General features: G+C 44.8%; 1 protein-coding gene across 11 annotated transcripts in view; it reads right to left on the bottom strand.

Moving 5' to 3' along the window:
* SRGAP2 (SLIT-ROBO Rho GTPase activating protein 2) overlaps positions 1 to 22219 on the bottom strand; it is a 232785-nt gene that overhangs the window by 58705 nt on the left and 151861 nt on the right. For 9 of the 11 annotated variants that reach the window (XM_015069963.3, XM_015069961.3, XM_053209186.1 and 6 more), the window contains 4 exons: positions 19973 to 20035; positions 11268 to 11483; positions 10527 to 10655; positions 2039 to 2263 (listed from right to left, as the gene is read on the bottom strand). In XM_015069963.3, the coding sequence (XP_014925449.2) occupies positions 2039 to 2263; positions 10527 to 10655; positions 11268 to 11483; positions 19973 to 20035 (633 nt within the window). The remainder of the gene's footprint in view (positions 1 to 2038; positions 2264 to 10526; positions 10656 to 11267; positions 11484 to 19972; positions 20036 to 22219) is intronic. The other 2 variants (XM_015069962.3, XM_015069964.3) reach the window with 1 other exon arrangement.

Below are 22219 nucleotides of genomic sequence, written 5' to 3' on the forward strand. Positions count from 1 at the left end.
GAGCAGCTGTATCACACAAAGAGAGGACCCAGACAGAAGAATAGGCTGTTGATTTTTAAAGTAATCCAGACCTAGCAGAAGGACTTGTGGAGGGAAACCTACCTCTGTGTCTGTGCCTTTAAGAAGCAGCAGGGCTGCTGATGCATGCTTTGGCAGAGGTCCCCTACCGGGGTGCAAGGTAATGCACTCCAGCTGTGCTCCAGAGCATGAAACTAAGGCACTGACAGGGCTACGAGGGGGCCCGAGCACCCAGCATTTGGAGTCTCCCTTTATGGAGACAAGCTGTTTGGCTCAGAAGGGAACTCAGTCAACACCAGCTCCACTCAGCTGGTCCCCAAGTTCCACTGATTCTTGGGATGGAATCTCAGTGGCAGCTGGAGAAGGGGACTGGAAGACGGTTGGACCAGCAGCCAGGGCAGGTGAGGAATGGGGCTTCCTCGGGCTTGGTGACACCCCTTTCCCCCATTCTGACTGCACATGCTGCCAGCTCACTTTCCCATCTGTTCAGACACTGACATTTCCTAAGTCACAGAAATGGAAACAAACTGTACATGGTTTGGTTTTCCCCAAGGAGAGGAAAGAAATCATCTCCACATTTTTGTCTTCAGGATAGAAATATCCCCCTCTGCACTGTGGCCTACTGATGACAGTGAATCTTCTGGTTACACTGCAACAGTTGTCATTCTGGAGCAGGGTTTTCTAAAAAGCATCTGGATACTAATCCTGAAGGAAACACCATATTCCCTTGTTGACATTGTTGTTTTCTAGTCATTTAGGATCCATTCCTCCTTCTTCTGGTAACTTTGGCCTGACTCTCCTCTGGAGGAATATCCCACCCCACAACTCAGGTCAGGCACTTTGGATGGGGCTCTCCCCAACTCAGGAATGGAGCATGTGATGTAGGCATAAGCCAGTCAGTCACCTGAAGATACACAGTCACAATAATTGGCTCAGGGATAAATACATCAGCCAATCAAAATGATGGGGAACTTTGTGGGGGCTTCTAGAAGGGAAGCAGATAGTCTTTCCACTGGATTTGGATCTATTTGGATCTTGGAGCAGGCTGGAAATACAGACACCTTGCCCTCATGGGAGAAGAGTCTACCTGAGAATAGAATCTGTATAAAATGTGAAGCAGAGAGAAAAAAGCCCCTGAGTCTTGATAAATTCCCAATCCTAAATCCAAACATGCCTGAAGATCCATTTGTTTCTATCACGTAAGCCTATACATCCTCCTTCTGCTTTAGCCCAGAGTTTAAGGGGTAGTTTCCACCGCAGGAATGGGGTTCACTCTCATTTGCATGCACAACCACCCCAAGTGGAAACAAAAGATTCAGAGTAATGAAAACCAAAGAGCTTCTCGTTCTTCTCACTTTATTGAGGCCCTTCTTGTTTTAGTCTTGGAGGTGAAAAGTTCAAAGCAGGGCCCCCATGTTTCTGTTCTTCTGCCTGGGCAGACAGCATCAGGCCTCTGGGATGACATCTTAGCTACTGTCTTGTCTGTAGGTACTCATTCTTTTTTGTTCAATACCCAAGCAAAACTACACCTTTTATTGCAATCTTCTAAAGCCAAGAGAGTAAGATCCTTCGGATCTCTGCCAAGTGACAAAAGATCACATCATTATTGCCCTGCTTAGCCCTTCCTCCCCATCAAAAGCCTTTAGTATCTGGCACCATCTCAGCTCTTCTCCCAGACTCATCATTTGGAAGCTTCCGCCAATGATTTCCCTCTCAGCATACTCAACTGTCAGTTTTTAGAACACACCTGCTGTTTTTCACCTCCACAGATCCTGCTGGACCCTTTGGGTGCCCCTCCCTATGCACATTTTGAACTCTCTCTCCACTCACCAGACTGGAAGCTCCCCGAGGGCCCTAATCCCCAGCGTCTATGGTCAAGCCCGGCAGGCGCTCGGTAGCTCTTTGCCGAATGAGTGGAATGCTCCTCACCCAGCTGACAGGAAGCCAGCCCCAGAATAATGTGGCCTTAGTCTAGTGAATCTGGACACAAGGGAGTGTGGTGATGGGATGAAGGCCTCACCATGTCCCCCATGTGGGGCTGGAACTCAAACTTCATAGGTGGGCAGAAGACATTGTTGTACATCTCCATGAGGCGCTGCTTGTCACTGGTGGCATCCAGGTTTTCTACGGCATTCTCGATGGCATCCAGACCCTCGTGCTTGGACTGCTCCAGATTCAGCTCAGCAGAGAGGAAGGTGCGTAGCGCCCGGTTCAGGCTAGCGTGGTAGCCTAAATCACAACACTGCTGTGGGACGGAGAAGGCACATGAGCAAACCGTGGACAGTCCCGAGGCTTGGGAGAAGGGGATGGTGGCCCCCATGGCAAATATGACCCTATCGATGAGACTGGCATTCTGGCTTCCAAGATCTGGGTGAGATTTATGGTTTTAGCTGCCAGTCCAATGGTAAACACGCCTCAGAGGACTGCAGGGTGGTCAGAAGGAGAGGATAGGATGAGATTATTTAATCATGTGCTGCGCACGGCTGGCTACTCAGTAAACATGAGAAGAGCTGAGAGTTAAAGGGAATCCTCTTCCATTTTAGGATTTCTCTGGGGATACCATTATAACAAAACTCAACAACAAAAATATTGCCTGCTTCTCCCTGAGGGTCACTGTGGTCAAGTCACTACACATGAACCAAGCCAGGCCATTTCGGCATTCAAGGTTCACAAATCCCAAGTGTTGCAAGAGCAGATCATTTACGGAAACTCTGAACTCTCGGGGGCAAATAAAAAGAATGGGGGACAGACTCTGTCGGTTATCACCCCCACCAACGCCCATTCTAAGACGGGCCTCAGCTGCAGCCTCGGATTTCTGCACTAAAGTTCCTGCCCAACAGAAATAATATTTATAAGACCAAAAATTTCTTTTTTCTTTTCTAAGTTTATTTTGAGAGAGAGAGAGAGAGCACGAGTTGGGGAGGAGCACACAGAGACTGAAAGAGAGAATCCCAAGGAGGCTCCCTACTGTAGCACAGAGCCAGACATGGGGCTCAAACCCATGAACCGTGAGATCATGACCTGAGCCGAAATCAAGACGCAGATGCTTAATCGACTAAGCCACCCAGGAGTTCCAAGACCAATAATTTCTAAGCATAAGTCTTACTGGGAAAATTCAGATCATGTGAAGGATTCTGATTTTCTAGGGTAAAAATGGGAGGAAAAAATGGTATGAGAGAGGCAATATTAAAAACAAACAAACAAACAAACAAAAAAAAACAACAGCACTGGACAGGAAGTCAAGCAACCTTGGCAAGCCACTCCCCAACCCTGAACCTGTTTCCTTGGCTGTAAAAGGAACAGATCTGGCCAGGCCAGTGGTTTTTAAGCTGCACACCACAGCTGTAAGGTTCTATGCCACTGCTCAGGCTGCCCCTGAGAAGGAGATAATAGGGCAGCAAATAGTACAACTGGGAGACTCCCATCTCTGGTTCAGCCAAACTAGCTTTGCTCTTTTATCTACCTAATATACTGGGATGAGGCCTAGTTTGAAGAAAGAATTCTGCTAGAGACAAAGTCTGAAAATACCTGGACTGATTATAATCCCTAAGGCCCTCTTCAGCAATGGCATTCTGTAACTCTATGACAATATTCCCCATCCCTCCCAAAGGACCCAGGGATCCAAATTCCTTGGCCATCCATTATCCCCTCGATTGCTTAAGCAGCTCTGAGATCCAGAACCTGAGAAGAAACATGAGAGAAGAATCCAGGGATAGAGTAAGACCATCTGCCTGACTGCTGTTTCATTCCACAGGCAGGCATCAAATGAACTTCACCTAGCTTTTCCCCTCATCACGTTCACATTGGGAGCAGCCACGATTGGGGAATAAAAAGCATGTGACGGCCCTCCTCCTCCTCGTATCTGACGAGGAGCTTAGCAATAGAGCGCCTGTTGGGCTAGGCTCTGGGTCAGTGCCAACAGGCTCTAGCAGGTGCCTGGCTGCAGCGGAAGAACAACAGTGACAGCTTAACTAAAGGCGGAGGATGGAAACTCAGTTGGGAGGGAAAAGCAAATGGAAGCAAGACAAAGGCAGCTGATTGGCAGACTTCACGTGCAGGGGCCCTTCCTCCTCTGAAAGAGGCTGCTGGTCTACCCAGGCTGCCCTTGAACTTGTAAACCTTCCTGACTAGCTCTGTGCAGATGCCGATGATGAACTGGATGCCTGTAAATCTATGAGCAGAAGTAACACTGCCCCCAGGGCTGAGCCAGTGGGGAGCTTCGTTGTTATTTAAAAAAAATTTTTTTCTTAATGTTTATTTATTTTTGACAGAGAGAGAGAAAGACAGAGCATGAGCAGGGGAGGGGCAGAGAGAGAGGGAGACACAGAATCGGAAGCAGGCTCCAGGCTCTGAGCCGTCAGCACAGAGCCTGACATGGGGCTCGAACCCACAGACCACGAGATCATGACCTGAGCCGAAGTTGGACACTCAACCGACTGAGCCACCCAGGCGCCCCGCCAGTGGGGAGCTTTGTATACAGAAGAGAATTAGGGGGAGGCAGGGCACCCCTCATAGCCTTTACATATTTTTGGTCACCCCACTTTCCTCTCCATTTTCTCTACCTTTGCCTTGATTCATACCCTTATCTTATACCAGTGCTGTCTGCTTCACTGTCTTCGAACGTGGCTTTTGTTATGCCACTCCCCTGCTGAAGAATAAAAGCTACACAAGCTTTTATTTTTTTCTAAAGTGAAGTCCACCTTCCTTAATTTGGAAATTTAAAAATGCCTCTATTTTACTAAGTATGCTTACTGTATACCAGATGTGTCCTAAGCGCTTTATGTGCATTCTACATCTTAATCCTGATAACCCCGACGAGGTTGGTATTATCTTAATTTCCCAGGCTAGACAGGTGATGCTCAGCGAAGTTAAGCAAGGCCAATGGCCAACACAAATGGCAATCTGTCTTCAGTCTGACCATCAACATCACCTCCCTCTATTTTCTTGCTTTTCTTTCTTCTGCTCTAACCAATGACATACTCCCGCTTAGGGAAGAGGACTGGAAAACAGCAGGCCTCAAATCAGCTACGTGATGGCCAGCAAGCAATGTAGCCTCTCTCAGCCTCCAATGGGGACAACACCGGCCTTGTAGGTTGTTGTGAGGCTGATAACAGGCACTGCATTTACATGCATCTGGCACCACGCAGCCACTTAAACATCAATCACCAAGATTCCCAAACCCCTGACCTCTGCCCTTTCCCCAGCATTTTCTTCCCTTGACATATTTCCCATTCTTCTCACTTGTTGGAAATGGACCCAGTCTTCAAGATCCAAATGAAATTCCCAGCCTCTGGGAAGCCAGCCAGCCCTGCAACCCTGGCATATATTGACCTTGGCCCCCACTCAGAACCACACTCATCTGCAGCCCTCACGTGACACAGAACACACTCCCTCACTCTGTGACTTGCCATCTCATATCACCCCAACCAGAAGGCAAGCCTCAAAGAGGGCCTGACCAGTGTCATTCCTTCTTTGTATCCCTTACCACGAAACCTTGTTCACAGTTGGCATTTGATAAACAGCAGGTGACTGACTGATGCCAGGAGTACAGATTCTAGCCTTTCGGGAAATAATCCATTTAGGCTGAACACCCTACGTCAAGTGGGTAGATGTGGCCACTGAAGCCCATTGTTTTGCTCACTCTGTATGGCCTATGCAAGGCTGCCTGTGCCTCATTTATGTAACTGTTCTATAGCTTCTCTGTGCTAGAGAGTGGGGGTCTGACTCACAGTGTGCCCTCTGGCTCCTCTTTGCCTCCAGCCAAGCCAGGGAGATTTGGAATAGGTTTTCCAGAGCCTTGGCTATCCACAAATCTCCACAAGGGTGACAGCCAGAAACTGAGGCTTTAGCAAAGAAGCAATTTCTGGCAAGGTTAGGTAAACGAGATTTGAATGTTTCATCTCTGTTCCTGGGAGAATAGAATAGTGAGTAGAGGCAGCACATTAGTTTTCTCACAATGGGGACAAAGTATGCTTTCGGTGGCTTCTGATGAGTTCTGTGGCCATGCCGAGCTCCCCTGGCCATTGCTGGGTTATATAAATGTTTGATGAAAACTCTCTCAGGGGAAATCAAATTTTTATAAGAATTTAATGATAGCCTATCCAGATGTGTGATGACTTGAGTTGACAGCTCATTAACCCTTTTCTAGTTCATGTCCTCACCCAGAGGCTCTAGAGAAGGCCTAGAAAAGAAACATGGGTGTTTCATAACAGCCTCTTCAAGGTCACACAGAAGAGAAAAATAAATGTCGTTTATAAGATTTCCTCCTAAGAAAGCTGAGTTCTCTCGTGTCCAACTTGGGTGCACACGGTGTCACAGATTCTCTACCCGCGTACTTAGCACTCACAACCCTCCGGCTTACGCACGAGGACAATGCCCTGTTCTTCATTCATCCGTCTGCTCCTGGGTTGGGAAAGCCACAGGAGTACGGGGGAGGAAAGCCACATTCCCAGTGAGACTACAGTTCTTAGACTGTAGGTCAGCTCAGAATGTCTTTTTGGCTTGAAGTCAAGGTTTTCCTGGTGTGTTTCAGATGCCTCGTGCGGACTTCTACAGTCTCAGTTGAAATCTTACTATATTATAAAACGAAGTCAAAGGCTAGTCCTTGTGTCAATGCACTGGCATCAACAAAAATAACTTCTTTTCACTTGTCCTCGATGCTTTCAGCACACATTGCACTTGCACACCACCAGGAAGGAGGCAGCATGGTGCACATAACACAGATGGCAATAGACTGGCTCGCGAGTCCTCCCATGTCTTAACGCAAGCTCTAGAAACTGTGAAGGTCAGAACATTAAGATACCCAGGCTCCCTACTCACTCACGCCCTAACTGTTGGTTTACTGCCAAATCATCCTTTGGACCGTTTTTATTGCATGGATCGTCTAGAAAACTACCGCGGGGCGCCTGGGTGGCTCAGTCAGTTGATGTCCCACTCTTGATTTCGGCTCAGGTCATGATCCCAGGGTCGTGAGATCAAGCCCCGCGTCAGGCTCTGCACTGAGTGTGGAGCCTGCCTAAGATTCTCTCCCTCTCTCTCTGCCCCTAGCCCCAGCTCACACATGCTATAAGAAAGAAAGAAAGAAAGAAAGAAAGAAAGAAAGAAAGAAAGAAAGAAAGAAAGAAAGAAAGAAAGAAAGAACTATAATAATATGTAATAGTAGGGATGACACTCAGAAACATGATGCTGGGCAAAAAAGGCCAGATACAAAAAGTATATACTGTAAAATCCCATCTTTGTGAAGTGTTACAGAAGGCAAAACTAATTTATGGTGAAAGAACTCAAAACAGTGGCTGCTCTGGGGTGAAGGACTAACTGGGAAGAGAAAAGAGGAACTTTTTGAGGTGATGGAAATATTCTGTATCTTCATAGAGATGTAGGTTACAGGATGTTTGAATTTATCAGAACTCTTGAAACTGTAACACTTAAGTTCAGGCACTGAATGTAAACTATATCTTCAAACAGTATTAAAAGGCACAAAAAGGAAAAAAAAATCGTGCCTTAGGAAATTACCTTCTTCCTCCTCTATTTCTTTCTTCCTTCAATGAATATATAATGTGTTCAGCTATATATTAAGCACAACTTGTATATGTTTATACGGTAAGGTATTTTCTTTAAAGTTTTTATTTACTTATTTAAGTAATCTCTACACCCAATGCAGGGCTTCAACTCACAACCCCAAGATCAAGAGCTGCATGCTCTTCCAACTGAGCCAGCCAGGTGCCCCGGTTTATATATTAAGGCAAAGAGAATTGTTTTCTGCCCTTGGGGAACTTATAGAGGAGACTAAGACACTTTCCTCTGCTCTTAGTGCAGTGACTCAAACGTTTTTTAACTTTCAACTCACAGTAAGAAATACATCTTATCCTGTCACACACACACACACACACACACACACACACACACACACACACCCCTAACGTAACAGCTTCACAAAATAAAACTTAACCTTACTAGTATGATGTACCAAGATATTTTCTATTCTATTCTATTCTATTCTATTCTATTCTATTCTATTCTATTCTATTCTACGGCTAGTTCAACCCATAAAAGTGATTTCATGACTTCCCCTAATGGCTCATGGCCTACAGTTTGAAAACCACTGTCCTAGGTAAGCCCCCTGTGCTTAGTGTTGCAATAAGCCAGTTACATGGAAATTATTTCTTCGTATGTCTGTGAATACCTCTAGAGCAAAAATTATTTTTGATGCTAAGCACATAGTCTCATTCCAAAGAAATATTTACTGAGCAGAATGTTATCAGCTTTACAAAAAAAAAAAAAAAGAGTAATACATCTGTCCTCACCTTAGGCAAAAAACAAAACCAAAACAAACAACAAACAAAACAAAACCAGAGCGCTTTACTGAGTGGCCCAGAATGCCACAGTAGCCTACACCCGCACCTTGGCTGAGCACTGAGGAGGCTGGTGGGGTTCTTTTTCATGAGACCCCATACCACATCCCAGGAAGACAGGCTCTTAACATACCTTTCTTCTTCTTCTTCTTCTTATTAAATGAGAAAAAGGTGCAAAAGAGCTTGCTACTTCGACTGATTTTAAAACACCTACTTACATCTGCTAGAGAGTCTATGGGCTGCAAAGCTCATGACTGACACAGCAGTAGGGCCCTCTCTCCCCCTGAGGTCAGCATTTTGGTGAAAGGGGTGGGAAAGGTGCCCCGGGGGCCAAAGAAAGAGGAAAGGACAAACCAGAGGAAGAGGTGTGATGGACTGCACAGCCTGATTTTTTTTTCCACCAAACGCGAGATACATAGTAGAAATGGAGCATAAGAAAGGATTCTCTTCCTTGTGCTGAGAACAGGCATCTGCCCCAACAGAGAAGAGCCATTCCTCTCAGGAGAAGAAAGGATCTTGTTTAGGGCTCCGACCTCCGCTGAAGGACAGTGTTCAGATTGGCTTCAACAAGCAAAGAGAACAAAGCGGTGCCTGAGTAGGGATCAGGGCTCCACTTACCCAGGAAGACAATGACACTCAGGGCATTAAGAGGCTGAAATCTACTGCATCAAAAATCCCCGGCTGAAGGAACGATTTTATTTATTTACTTATTTTTTTTAAAGTTTATTTGTTTACTTTGAGAGAGACAGAGCAGCCCGAGCGGGAGAGGGGCACAGACAGAGGGAGGCTCTATGCTGTCAGCACAGAGCCTGACGCGGGGCTCAAACTCACAAAACTGCAAGATCATGATCTGAGCTGAAACCAAGAGTCAGATGCTTCCCTGAGTGAGCCACCCAGGAGCCCCCGAAGGAACTAATTTAGAAAAGTTCCCCAAGCATGTAAGGCCAGATTTAAGTACCAATGATCTAGTCTAGTTCTGTTTGCCAGAGAGAGGTCAGGGAGAGGGGAGCAAGGCAGAGTTCCAAAACAGTTCAGTGACAAGGCCGGGATGACCTGAATCTTAGACCAGACCCTACGTGGCGTGGTAGACGAGAAACCACGTCAGGCGAACGAGTGTGCAGGGGGTGGCCAGAAGCTGGTAAAGCCCAGTGGCTGCCTGCTAACAGCTAGAGGCAAACATCAGGCCTCAGAGAGAAGGCCAGCCCCGTGTACCTGAAGGCCAGGAGGCTGGGCAGCTGACACTAAGCCAGCCGGCTCCAGGCCCTCCACTTTAAAGACTGGAGGGAAGGGTGTATTTATGCAGCTACGGTCAGGACTGGCTCAGGAACCGGGCCAGATGGGAGGCTGCGGGTGGGAGAGACTACAAGACTCAACCACGAAGTGTGAGGAAAAGCAGCAGGAGAAACTGGCCAAGGCTGACCCATGAGGCCAAAGACACAAAGCGTATCCCTCGTGCCCGCCCCAAGCAAAACACACGCGCCTAGCTACCTACTGCTCTCGTCATCTTTGTATCACGTATCAGAGAGAATGGGCCATATGTCAGGGGCATCTGGATGCCTTCCCGACCAGGACCCTCATCTGCAGTGTAACTGGGGGCAGGGAAGCCTCCTGAGCCCCAGATTCCTTATCTTCAAATTGGAGGTGGTAACACTGATCCAGAGGGCAATATGACCATCACGTGAAATAGCAGTGGGAGACGTTAAGTGCCATCTAAATATAAGGCATGGCATTCGAACTCCTTAGCTCTTTCCACTCACTTCTATGTGCAAGTAGCTGATGTGAGAGAGTATTCCCTGGAGACAGAAGCGCATTGCAGTTATGAGCATGAGTTGAGTAATCAGACCTAGGTACAAATTTTGCCCCTGTCACTTATTAGCTGACTCTGAGGAAGTCATCTAAACTCGGAATTTTAAACTGTAAAAGTGGAGACAAGAGTGCCTTCCTCCCAGGATTCTAGTAAGACCTGAAAAAGACAAAGAGGGCTTCACCTGGTACCTGGTACATGGCAAAACCCCTAACAGGCTGTGGCTACTATCTTCGTAATCCTTCTCCAAATGCTCCAAGATGCCGGGGCAACAGGACTGGGGAACGAACACCTGACCAGTTCTCTAAAACCAGGAAAAACGTGCCCTTGAGCCCCCAGCTTTAAGCACTTACATCAATAAGGTCAGACAGGTCGTGGATATAGTACTTGAAGACAGATGCATTGGTTGCCTCCAGAGCCAGCAAGTATTCATTCCGGGCTTTAATGGCCTTCAACTTATTTTCTGTATACTTGGCTTGGCGCTGAAAAGAGAACAAAAGTTATATTCTGCTTTTTTTTTTTTTTTTAAAGGGGAGCTTGTTCTCTAAAAGATGAAAGGACAGTACATTCGAGAACCACAATTGTGCTGCTACTCCCTACGCGCTGTCTGCCTTAAATTGGGTTCTAATTCTGTTTAATGAGATTCGAGGGCATAATGTAGATCAATCCAGGAAAGGTTAATGAGGCTCCCTACTTTAGACACATGTCCCACTTTGGTTCTGTCTGCAAATACCATCCTCTATCCTTGTGCCACCGTCCAGAAGAAGGTGTCACTACCTCTGCCCCTGAATACGGGACATGTGGAGCCAAACCCTAGATGTGCAGTCCCTCTCCCAGGTTTGGGAAAGGTTTCTATGGTTTCTTGTGAATCTGCTACAGGTGAAGAACTAGGAGCCCTCCGCCCCGGGCCCAAGTTCTTCCAGTATCCAGAATTTCTTCCAGGGCAGACAGCAAGGACTGACTTTTGGCTGTTAGGCCCCAAAGGAACCAGAGTTACCTTGTTCTGTTCTTCACAGCACCTACTGGAAAACTCCTATTGGTCCTGACTTCCACAGTGCTCGTCCCCAGCCCCTAAGCTGCTGAAGCACACGTACCTTCTCCTTCATTTTCTCAATCTTCTTCACTGAGCTCCTCCGGACATGCTTCTCCTCGATGCGGACGTTGGATGAGGAGTCAGGGGAGCGCGGGGTCTGCCGGTCTTCCTGCTTTACCGACTTTCCAATTTGCTTCTCCTCTTGCTTCTCTGCCTCCTTTAGTTTGCTCTGAGCACTGATGCTGTCGGCATTGTACATGTGATATGTCTTCATGACCTGCAAGACACCCCCCGCCCCCACCCCCAGAGGTCAAGCCAATGGGGTCAAGTTCTGCTTTACAGACTGACAGATTCAGATTCATGTCCCACATGAAGCAATACCCTCACACCCTTAAGGGAAAAATTCTTAAGTGTTCGGTTCAGCAAACATTGTATATTAAAGACCACTCCAAAGCACAGGAAAGCAGCACTTGAACTGAGCCAATATGTCTTATTATTAAAATGACTTCGCCGTCTCCCATCATCTATTATTCACTTCTATTTATTAACACTTGTAATCATTACTCCTTTATATTGGCTAAGTAATTTGTATTGCTTAGCCGTCTCACAACACCAAGCACGCAGGAAACACCACCACCACTCAGATCCCTAGAGCAAAGCCCTTTCCCTGGCTGGTTAGGAACCCTGAAGAAGGCAGCACTGCCTGTGGAGCAGTCTGCTTTTTGGACATTTCAGATACAAAATACGGAAGGAGACAGGCTCCAAAAGCTCTTTCTCCTGCTCTAGCATTCTAGGGGTCAGTCTGGTCTGCTTCGTGAAGATCGAACGCCCTTTCTCACGGGAACCAGAACAGCAGCAGCAATAAAAATGGCAGTTATCATTTACTGAGCGTTTAGTATACGTTTGGCTCTGTGCTGAGTGCTACACACCCGTCTTCTCATTTCATCCTTACAGCCACCCTGTGGTCTAGAAAACAACCCTAAGAAGACTATAGACCCACACAATAATTCAGGTAAGAGCCTAGAAGGAATAAAACCCACATCAGGTGAAACGAGAGCTGCCATAGGAAGGAATATATAAAAGGAGAGAAATATCGTTTTCAAATTCCCCGTCGAAGCAACCGTCTGGGAGTCCAATCTCTTTTCTTAATGAGGAGGCCAGGAAGCCTAGGACTTGTGTGTGTTTTCTCCCAAACATACTTCCAGCCACAAGGTGCCCACTCTTCCCTGCTGGAGCTCTCTGTCCCCACACAGGGGCCTCTAGCTCCTATCTAGGAATTAAAAGTGCTGATTGCAACTAAGCAAGCTGAAGTTCAAGAGTGCTGACATTTTGGTGCCGTGCGATTTCCTTGAGAGGGAGAAACAGAGTGTGGTAGCTGGGTGCATATGTGTGGGGGCAGGGGGTGCAGAGTGAACAACAGAGGAGAGTACGGGTATTATATTGATAATAACCTCTAGCACTTACTTATTAGTACGTGCTGTGTGTCAGAGGCTTTATGCGTGTTTTCTCACTTAACCCTTACAACAACTCTGTGAAAGATGCGATTATTTCCACTTGTAAATATGGGGAAACCAAGGCTGAAGGAGTCAAACTATCCCATCCAAGGACACACAGCTAGTAAATGGCAGAATCAGGATTCAAACCCAGGTCTGTCAGATCACCAAGTCCACATTCTTAGCCATTAGGCCCCCGTGTCTTCCTTGGAACAGGACCAGAGCTGGATTAGTTGGGAGGAAAGGTTAAGTTCAGTCAAGGCAGGTTTACAAAGAGGAGCTGGTTTTATTAATGGCTTCATATTAGAGCAGTGGTCTCAACTGGGGGCTAATCCAGAGACATTTTTGATTGTCACCACTTGGGAGCTTGCTACTGGCATCCAGTGGGTAGAAGCCAGGAGGCTGCTAAACACCGTAGGCACAGGACAGCCCCCACAACAAAGTTGTCTGGCCCAAAATGTCCATGGTGCCAAGGCTGAGAAATCCTGGGTTAGAGGGACCTTATGGATGGACTGATTCTTTAGGATCAGCTAGAGGTGGTGGAAAGAATAAAGAATATTGGGGCATTGACAAAATCAAAGTACATTAGAGTTTAAAGGTCTCAGTTTGGATACAGAGTATCTTAAATCAGCTTCACCTTATTTTGGACCTGACATCACTTCCCATAATAAGATCAACTCTGTATATTCTCTACACAGGAGAACTGATATTTAACTGGTAGCATTAAAAGCCTTTCTAAGTAAGTCAAACGGTCTTCCAGATTCCCGGCTAAGAAGTGAGGAAGAGGCATCTGTTATCCTGTCTGAAGAAGGGTATTCAGGAGGCCATATTTTCTTTCTTTTCATCTGAGTATGGATTCAACAGCTTGAATGAACAGTTACAAAAATGAATGATTTTTAAGAAAGCAGTTTTCCATTTCCTGAAGATGCATGATAAATAAAGAGGAGACACTATGAATAATAATTAGAATCAGTGATTTCTATTGCTCCTTTCCACTAAAGGACTCTCTCTTTTTTTAAAGCTTATTTATTTTCAGAGAGAAAGAGAGAGACAGCACAAGGAGGGGAGACAGAATCCCAAGCAGGCTCTGTGCTGTCAGCGTAGGGCCCAATGTGGGGTTTGAACTCAGAACCGTGAGGTAATTACCTGAGCTGAAATCAAGAGTTGGATGTTTAACTGACTGAGTCACCCAGGCGCCCCTAAAGAACTCTCTTTAAAAGAGTAAAATACTACCTCATCTAAGAAACTATGAATTCTTAAGAGTAAGCATCACTTCTTCTTTTGTGTTTTCTTCTCTTCTCCACAGTTGGGAAATGTGTCATCTACACAGTAGTAGTTTTACAATCAACGTGGTTGCCCCAATGACTTAATGACACTAAATCTCTCCTTTGTGGAAATACGGAAGAAGTATAACTAGTATCTTTCAACTCAATGCAAAACTGAGGTATCCAGAGGCCAAAGCTTGAATAAGTGAGGCCAAAACAACTGGAGAAATAGGGAAGTCAAGATAGGACTTGGAGAAATATATACATAGTGAGGCAAATACAAACTAGGGAAAAAACTCAGAAGTCTAAATTCTCAGTTCTAGGAAGAGAATTCACTTTACTTCAAAAAAACTAAATCTTAATTCATGCCTTTAACTCTGCTTTCTCTCCAAGCCACACTAAAATCATAGAAAAGAGTTATTATTATTATTATTATTATTATTATTATTATTATTATTTTAGATATAAACTGAGGAAAACAAAAAGAATGAAAGCAACACATAAAAATCAGGGAGGCAAATAGTAAATATCTACCAAACCTTAAACCAAAAGTAGGCACAGCCAAGAAGCAACCAGACTTATATCACAGAAGCTCTAAGGGGAACTGGTGGCAGTGGGATGAAGGTGAAGCTAAAACAAGAGAAACTGCTGGAAGCCCAAGAATCACTGGACTATCAGATCTCAACTCCTCCCCCTCCACAGTGAAGGACTAGAGTCTTATTTTTATAGGGAATCTATGGATTGGGAACACTGGGCTCAGCTGAGGATAGGGGTACTGAATTTAAAACAGGAGGATCACTGAAAATTCTATACTGAATATTGTAATGGCCTCAGCCTCTTCGTAACTCAGACCTCAGAATAGGCAGGAGGTCAGAAAAGCCTTGTCTAGGAAATCTGACCATCCAAGATAAAAGACCTAGTAATACTGGTTATCAGGGCTTCCCCAAGGACACACCTCAGTCAGATCACAAAGCCCACATTCCTAGCCACTAGGCACCAGTGTCTTCCTCTGAATAGGACGAGAGCTGGATTAGTTGGGAGGAAAGGTTAAGTTTAGTTAACCAGAACTTCCAACAAGCTTTTCAATGCCTTGCTTTTTCTTTAAATTTTTATTTAATTTGAGAGAGAGAGAGAGAGAGAGAGTATGCATGCGAATGGGGGGAGTAGGGCAGAGAGGGAGAGAGAGAGAGAGAGAGAGAGAGAGAGAGAGGAGAGAATCCCAAGCAGACTCCATGCTCAGTGTGGAATTCCGATGTGGGGCTCAATCCCATGACCCTGGGATCAGGACCTGAGCCAAAATCAATAATCGGACACTCAACCAACTGAGCCACCAGGTGCCCCAACACTGCCTCACTTTAAAATATGAAGGCAGCTAAAACTTACCAAACATTTAAGGAAAACATCTAATATGAAAGGCCAAGACCAAAACAAGCAATTTAGAGGGAACAGAAAGTATACAGAAGGGAAAAAACTTCAAAAATAATCAATTATATCCCTAGAGAGATCAATGAAAAATTAAAAGACATTATATCATGAAACAAGAACAGAATGCAGCAAAAAAGGAACATTTAGAGAACAATAAAGAGCTCTTGGCAATTAAGATTCAATTCAAATACTTTTCTAAGGAGCCGGACTTCGTGCCCTTCCTCTGGAAAGACATGTAAAAGTTATCACCTCATATTGTACTTGCTGCTTTACTTTTCTCCCTTCTATTAAAACTAAATGCCTTGAGTTCAGGGATATCTCTTATTTGTCTTTGTATCCCTAGTGCCTACTGCTGGAGACAAACAGTCAAGCAGAGTTGGGGGACTAGTAACAGACATGGTTTCAAGGGAGCAGGTGCTAAATACCAGTCTGCAGTGGCTCTGCCAGCAGACAGCTCCAGCACCAACTCAAGGAGTCATATATTCAGGGGGAGCACAGAAGCATAAAACATCTGGGGTAACAACAGCCCCTGTGTCCCAACACCTCTTCTTGCTTTCTCAGTTCTAGGGCTTACTTGACTCTTCCTACTTAGCCAATCCATGTGGCTTCAGTGCCCCCACATAGCCTCCTTCCTGTGGGCACTTGCTGAGCTTTTCCAGATACAACCAAGGCAGAGAATTCCAGAGTTCTTTGGGAAGCTGTGTGCCCCAAATTCAAAGGCATTCCTGGATCACCGGTCTGAAAATGAAAACCACTTATGCCACAACCTATAAACTAGCCAATTCATTATGGAGGAAAAAATACATGGAAGAGAATGCTCACTAGGGTTGCTCTCTGAATGGCAGCTGTGGGACGCAACCCCTGGCACAGAATGCCATGTCAGGGAAATCAAAGGTCCTTCAGGCAGAAAAGAGGAAGTACAGAGGGGCAGCTGGCCACTTATGGTGTGAGTCTGGGCCTCTTGCCCAAAGGCATCTTTATTGGGGAACACTCAGGCCCTGCCCCTTGGATCATCAAGGTTAAAAAGTACTTAAATTATAAACCCTTGGGTAATCAGTCTCCTAAAAAGAAATATTTTGGGCAATAGGGGAGATGCAAGCTAAGGAGAGTACTGAATATGGTGGGTTCCTTATATCCCTGGTTTCCTTTATTCCATGCCCACAAATAACTTCCGTTGCCCACAGGGCCATTGAAACAAGAGGCCCTTTCCTGCCTTCCCAAAAAGCAAATAAGGGGAAACCTCCTTATAAGATCTCCTTTGTTCTCCTCTTAACTCCTCTTGACAGAGAGAGGATAGAGAACATTCAGCAAGTAGCTTCCCAAAGCCAGCATATAATAGTGCCATGTAACTACTTGATGAAACCATCGTCCCATGCAGGGTGACCAATCATCCTGGCTTACCAAGGACTTCCCTAGGTTTAGCACTCAAAGTTTCATGCCCCTGAAAACCCTTCATTCCTAGGAAAACTGGGATAGTCAGTCACCCTAATGCCATGGTGCCTGACTGGGGCCAGTCCTACACTTATCTCACCCCACAGAGGAAGAAACTCATAATTCTGTTCTCTCAACTTGCTAATGGCCTATAGAATCTGCAAACTTATTTGACCCTTAACTACTGCCTAATATTTTTGGAAGTATGACTGGAGATCTCAGTATATGAAGTATGTGGAAAGCTGGGTCATAGAGGTTGGGACATCCCCCAGGATCATATAACTAGTGGCAGATCAGGTAGAATCTGGGTTGCCTACTTCAGAAGATTCTAGTCACTAGATGAAGGTTTTTCAATCTTGGTACTATTGACATATTAGGCAAGATAATTCTTTGTTGCAGGGGGCTACCCCATACATTATAGGATTTTAGTTGCATCATGAACTCTAGCACACCCCTACCCCAGTTGTGACAACCAAAAATGTCTACAGACATTTCCAGATGTCCCCTTAGAGAAAAAAATCACCATGCTTGCAAATCACTATACTAGACCCTTCTGATTTCCCTGGAACTTTCCAGTGTTCTCTACTCTTTCTTCCCTTCTCACTGCTAGAGGAAAAGAACAAACTTTAATTTTGGCCTTGGACAAATTGACAAATTAAAAGAGTGTGTACCCAGGGATAAAAGGTACAGCATAGGGAATACAATCAATGGTATTATAATAGTGTTGTATGGTGACAGATGGTAGCCATACTTGTGAGCACAGCATAACGTGTAGATTTGTTGAATCACTATGTTGTATGCCTGAAACCAACATAACATTGTGTATCAACTATGCTTCAATAAAAAATAAAATAAAAATAAAAAGAGTGTATACCAATTCATCTCATGGCAACAGATTCCATGCCCAGCCAATTCTCAGTTTGCATGCCAGCAGGAAGATTTTAAGCTCTGTGTGGAGCAGGAAAGCACTGGCCAATGCTGGACTGCCTGAAGACCACAGTCCAAGTTGCCAGTTCAGCCCCCTCAAACCAGAGCGGCAAGTTCCCTGGTTTTCTTCCTCATTCCTGCATGAATTATGCCCTTTCCTTTATTTATTTATTTATTTATTTATTTATTTATTTATTTATTATTATTTTAAATGTTTATTTCTGAGAGATAGAGACAGGGGCGGGGGGGGGGGGGGGAAGAGAGAGAGGGAGACACAGAATCCGAGGCAGGCTCCAGGCTCCAAGCTGTCAGCACAGAGCCCGACGTGGGGCTAGAACTCACAAACTGTGAGATCATGGCCTGAGCTGACGTCGGATACTCAACCAACTGAGCCACCCAGGTGCCCCTTCCTTATTTATTTTTTAAAAATCATAGCATATTAGGAGATCTTGGACTCTGAGCAAAGCCAATGGATCCTCAGACACTGTTCTTTCACTGCTACCCCAAGTCCCACTGTAGAAGCAGCAAACTGGGTTTGAACTAGTTTGGAGTTTGTTGCTTATTCATCCTGCACCTCCCCAGAAAGAATAAAGAGCAGAGGCCCAAGATACTTGCAAAAAAATAAAAAGATTCATATAATGACTGAATGTGTCAAATTTTTATCTTAGTGAATTCTTTGCCAGGATATGGGAGCCTAGAAGATGCTCTAAGAATAAAGAGCAGAAGTAAAGCATTACAAAGACAACAGGGTTCAGGAAAACACATCTAGTCTGTAAATGGTTCACATCAACACGCATCTGTTTTTATAAAGAGCTTTAACTGCACTTGAAAGAAATGAAAACTTGGGAGTTGAACCAAAGAGTACCATCTATCTGCTCTCCTTCAGAGCAGAAGAGTCACACAGCAGAATTCCAAACAAACTGAGAGTCACTGGAGACCAGTCTGATGACTACTCTACCCTATTTACTTGTTCAATAGTTGCCATGACAAAATGGCCACACCTAGGCTTTTGGATCAAGAACATGGAATTCTCTGATCCCAAATGCCTGTGATGCATGTCACCACTGCCTGTCTTCCTGTGAATAAGAAAGAAAGAAAGAAAGAAAGAAAGAAAGAAAGAAAGAAAGAAAGAAAGAAAGAAAAGGAAGGAAAAGAAAGAGAAAAAGAAAAAAGGAAGGAAGGAAAAGAAAGAAAGAAAGAAAGAAAGAAAGAAAGAAAGAAAGAAAGAAAGAAAGAGAAAGAAAGAAAGAAAGAAAGAGAAAGAAAGAAAGAAAAGAAAAGAAAAGAAAAGAAAAGAAAAGAAAAGAAAAGAAAAGAAAAGAAAAGAAAATGCAGTGAATAAGCAAGTAAACACAGGAAATCAATTTCACCTTCACAACAGGATGGGGGGGCAACCCCAGAGACTGACAGCAAAGGCCGGGCACAGGCCAGCTGAAGAAGGGGGTCCTGAAAGGCTTTAGCTGTATAATCAAAATATTCCTTGTACGGCAACAGGAATTTCCTTGGTGTGCATATGTGTTCTAATTATATTTAACTAAACACGGCTAGGGAGAAAACCACCACCACCACCTTCCAGTGCCTGAAGAAACGCATCAGCCACAGGCATCATGTGCCTAAAGTGCCAGTCATTTCAAAACAGATTGTATTTTCTTCTCCAAACCTGAAGCCTGCCTCTTCACTGAGGTTTGGCCTTTATAAAACCCCAGGGAGTCGGTGCAAAGCTCTCTCTGCCTGAATCAGCCCCTTAGATTGGGGGCATTTAAGCCTCTGTGCTTCCCTCTAGAGCACCCGCTCTCGTCTCAAACCCATAGATCAATGCAAGAACTGATGCAAAACCTTGCACATCAAGTCCTTTCCAACAGACACATATTAATGGTACAATGCACACTATGTTCTTTGCCATTAGGTTTGGGGTCCCTGGTTTGCTGCTAATGGGAGTCAGTTGTACTGATGAGAGGCCTTGGCTGGTCTCTGGCGATGATGCCCCCATGAAGGCAGAGTTAGTTCGCGCAGCCAAGGAGGGATCTTATTCTGAGAGTGTTGTTTTGGCTCACTCAGATTTAAAGTAAGAGTGTGAAGAAAGAAATGGGTGGAGTCACCCCCAATGGGGACCATGCACTGCCCTCAACCTCAGCTCAGTTCTGTTGCTGATGTGACTATGGCCACAAGCTGCCAAATGCTGCTTCCCTCCGCTTGTTAAAGAGCCAGGCACCCATATAATTTACCGAGTAGAGCTCATTCAGGACCTTCATCAAATCATCTTGGAGTTGCTGGCCGACTTCTTTACTCTGGAAGGAAAAAGAAATGAAGGTTAATAGGGAAATAGAAGGAGGGAGGAGGGGGCGACAAAGGCAAGAGCAACACTGGCTCTACAACTAACACAGACTCAATTAAGGCCCATTATTTAATCCAGCAAATCAGATAACCACTCCGATCAGACCCAATTACGGTCAGATTACTCAAAGAGTTTTAATAAAATGAAATGCGCCCCTTCTATAGCCTAGCTAAGGCAATCATGTGGAGGCCAAGTGGGTAGAGGCTTTGATTTTTCGATTGGTCTCCAAAGAGCAGGCCTAAAAGCCACCTCCTAACTAGCAACTATTGTTTCTCTGAGACTTGCAGTTGAGCCTTCCTGAGAATCAAGACTTCCTGGATGCAAGTCAGATATGAAATAGGATGAGAGAGAAAGAAGCATATAAACATCCAAGGACTTCAAAGTACCTGACTAAAGACCTCCAAGCAGGAAGGGGTTATTTGTCTTATTTGATTTACTTCTACCCCAACCCCCCAGGGCAGTAGTACCCCAATAATGACTCTGGTGTGCAGATTAGCTAATGCTTCTCAATCCTGATAATGGATGTTAAGGGGTCTCCAACTGGCCAATCCTAAGTGGCAGTGGCTCTTGGGTTCTTTGCTGCTGCCATTGAGGGCTGGCATCTCACCACCCAGATGGAATAGCAGAAATAAAGAAGAATGAAGAAGCAGGAAGGAAAAAAGAGCCACGCCTTCTATACTGAGTGGTTTTTTTTTGGTTTTGTTTTTGGGTTTTTTTTGCCGAGCCCAAGGGAGCAGGGGCTAAAACACTGATTGGCATCACTGCGTCATGAGGGGAAGCCCTCATTTTATCTTCTGCCAGCTCTATTTCTTTCCTACAAATCAGATACCAACAGTGACCTTCTAACAAAAGGAAGAATACTACCCATGGCACCGCTCAGCTCCCGGGCAAAGAAAGGAAGAGTTCTTGCATGTCAGAAACATAGTCCTCTATGATCTTGCTTTTTCAAGATGTATGATTATAAAACCATTTTTTCCTGATTACAAAAGGAGTATATGTATTGTAATTAATAAGAACACTGGAAAAACAAAAATACACACACACAAAAGAAAACTGTAGAAAACATCAAAAAAGAAAAAGTAACTTAATTCCTACCACTAAGAAATCACCCCTCTAGACTTTATTTTTCAAATCTTTTTGGTATGATTTTCATGAAATGGGGGTTGCATTATACACACTGGAACTTAACTTATTCACTTAAATAAATGTTATAAATAGTTCCCTACATGTTATTCTTCCAGAAAATTATAAAAGATTATATTGACGTAGCTCCTATTCTTGGACATTTACTTTGCTTATAAATTTTTATGATAAAACACACTGTATTCAGTTACTTTGTGCATAAGCTTTGCACACACCTTTCATTATTTTCTCCTAGAAGTAACATTGCTGAGTCGAAGACTACTCATTGATGCACCAGAAGCACATGTGCATGTTGCTTCACTTTTTTCCTCTTGACAGGTTGACATGATGTCCTGTTGTGATTGGTAGTCCTTTTGATCGTAATGAGCCATTTTCATTTCTCTTTAATGCTTTGCCATTTTCTACGAAGGAATTAATTATGGAATATAACATGTGTGACCTTTGCTGTGGCTACACCGGACTCATTACACCTGGCTGTGTGGAAATGGGCGGAAGGAGCCCTGAATGAGCAATCACAAGATTCTCCTATTCCTGGCTCCTCCACCATCAAGAAGATAACTTTGAACAACACGATTAATCTCTCTCTGGGCCTCTCTTTTCCTTTCCGTAAAATGAAAGGCTAACACATCCTAAGGCCCTTCCTAACCTCTGCCATTCTCTGATTCTTCACGATCTTTTGCCTGGCTTCTTGAGCCCACGTTAGATTCAACCATTGCCCACTTCAGGGTATGGTTGGTTGGCTTCATTCCGCCCAGTAGGAGATAGTGAGCGAGTTCCCCTTCGGGACTGAGATGCTCTACAAAATGGATGGCTTCGAGCGTATCTTGCCAGTCTTAAATTTACCATTCCCAAATGTCTCTCATTCAATGCCCTCAACCACTGGAAGAAGCCACAAAAGGAAATGCCTTTCATCTAGAATCTCACATACCAGCCTCTCCTTCCTATCATGAAGGGAGCTGAGCTCCGCTGAAGCAGCAGAGATCCAAGGAGGTGA

Source organism: Acinonyx jubatus, chromosome E4 (genome assembly GCF_027475565.1).
Source record: "Acinonyx jubatus isolate Ajub_Pintada_27869175 chromosome E4, VMU_Ajub_asm_v1.0, whole genome shotgun sequence".
Classification (NCBI taxonomy): Eukaryota; Metazoa; Chordata; class Mammalia; order Carnivora; family Felidae; genus Acinonyx; species Acinonyx jubatus.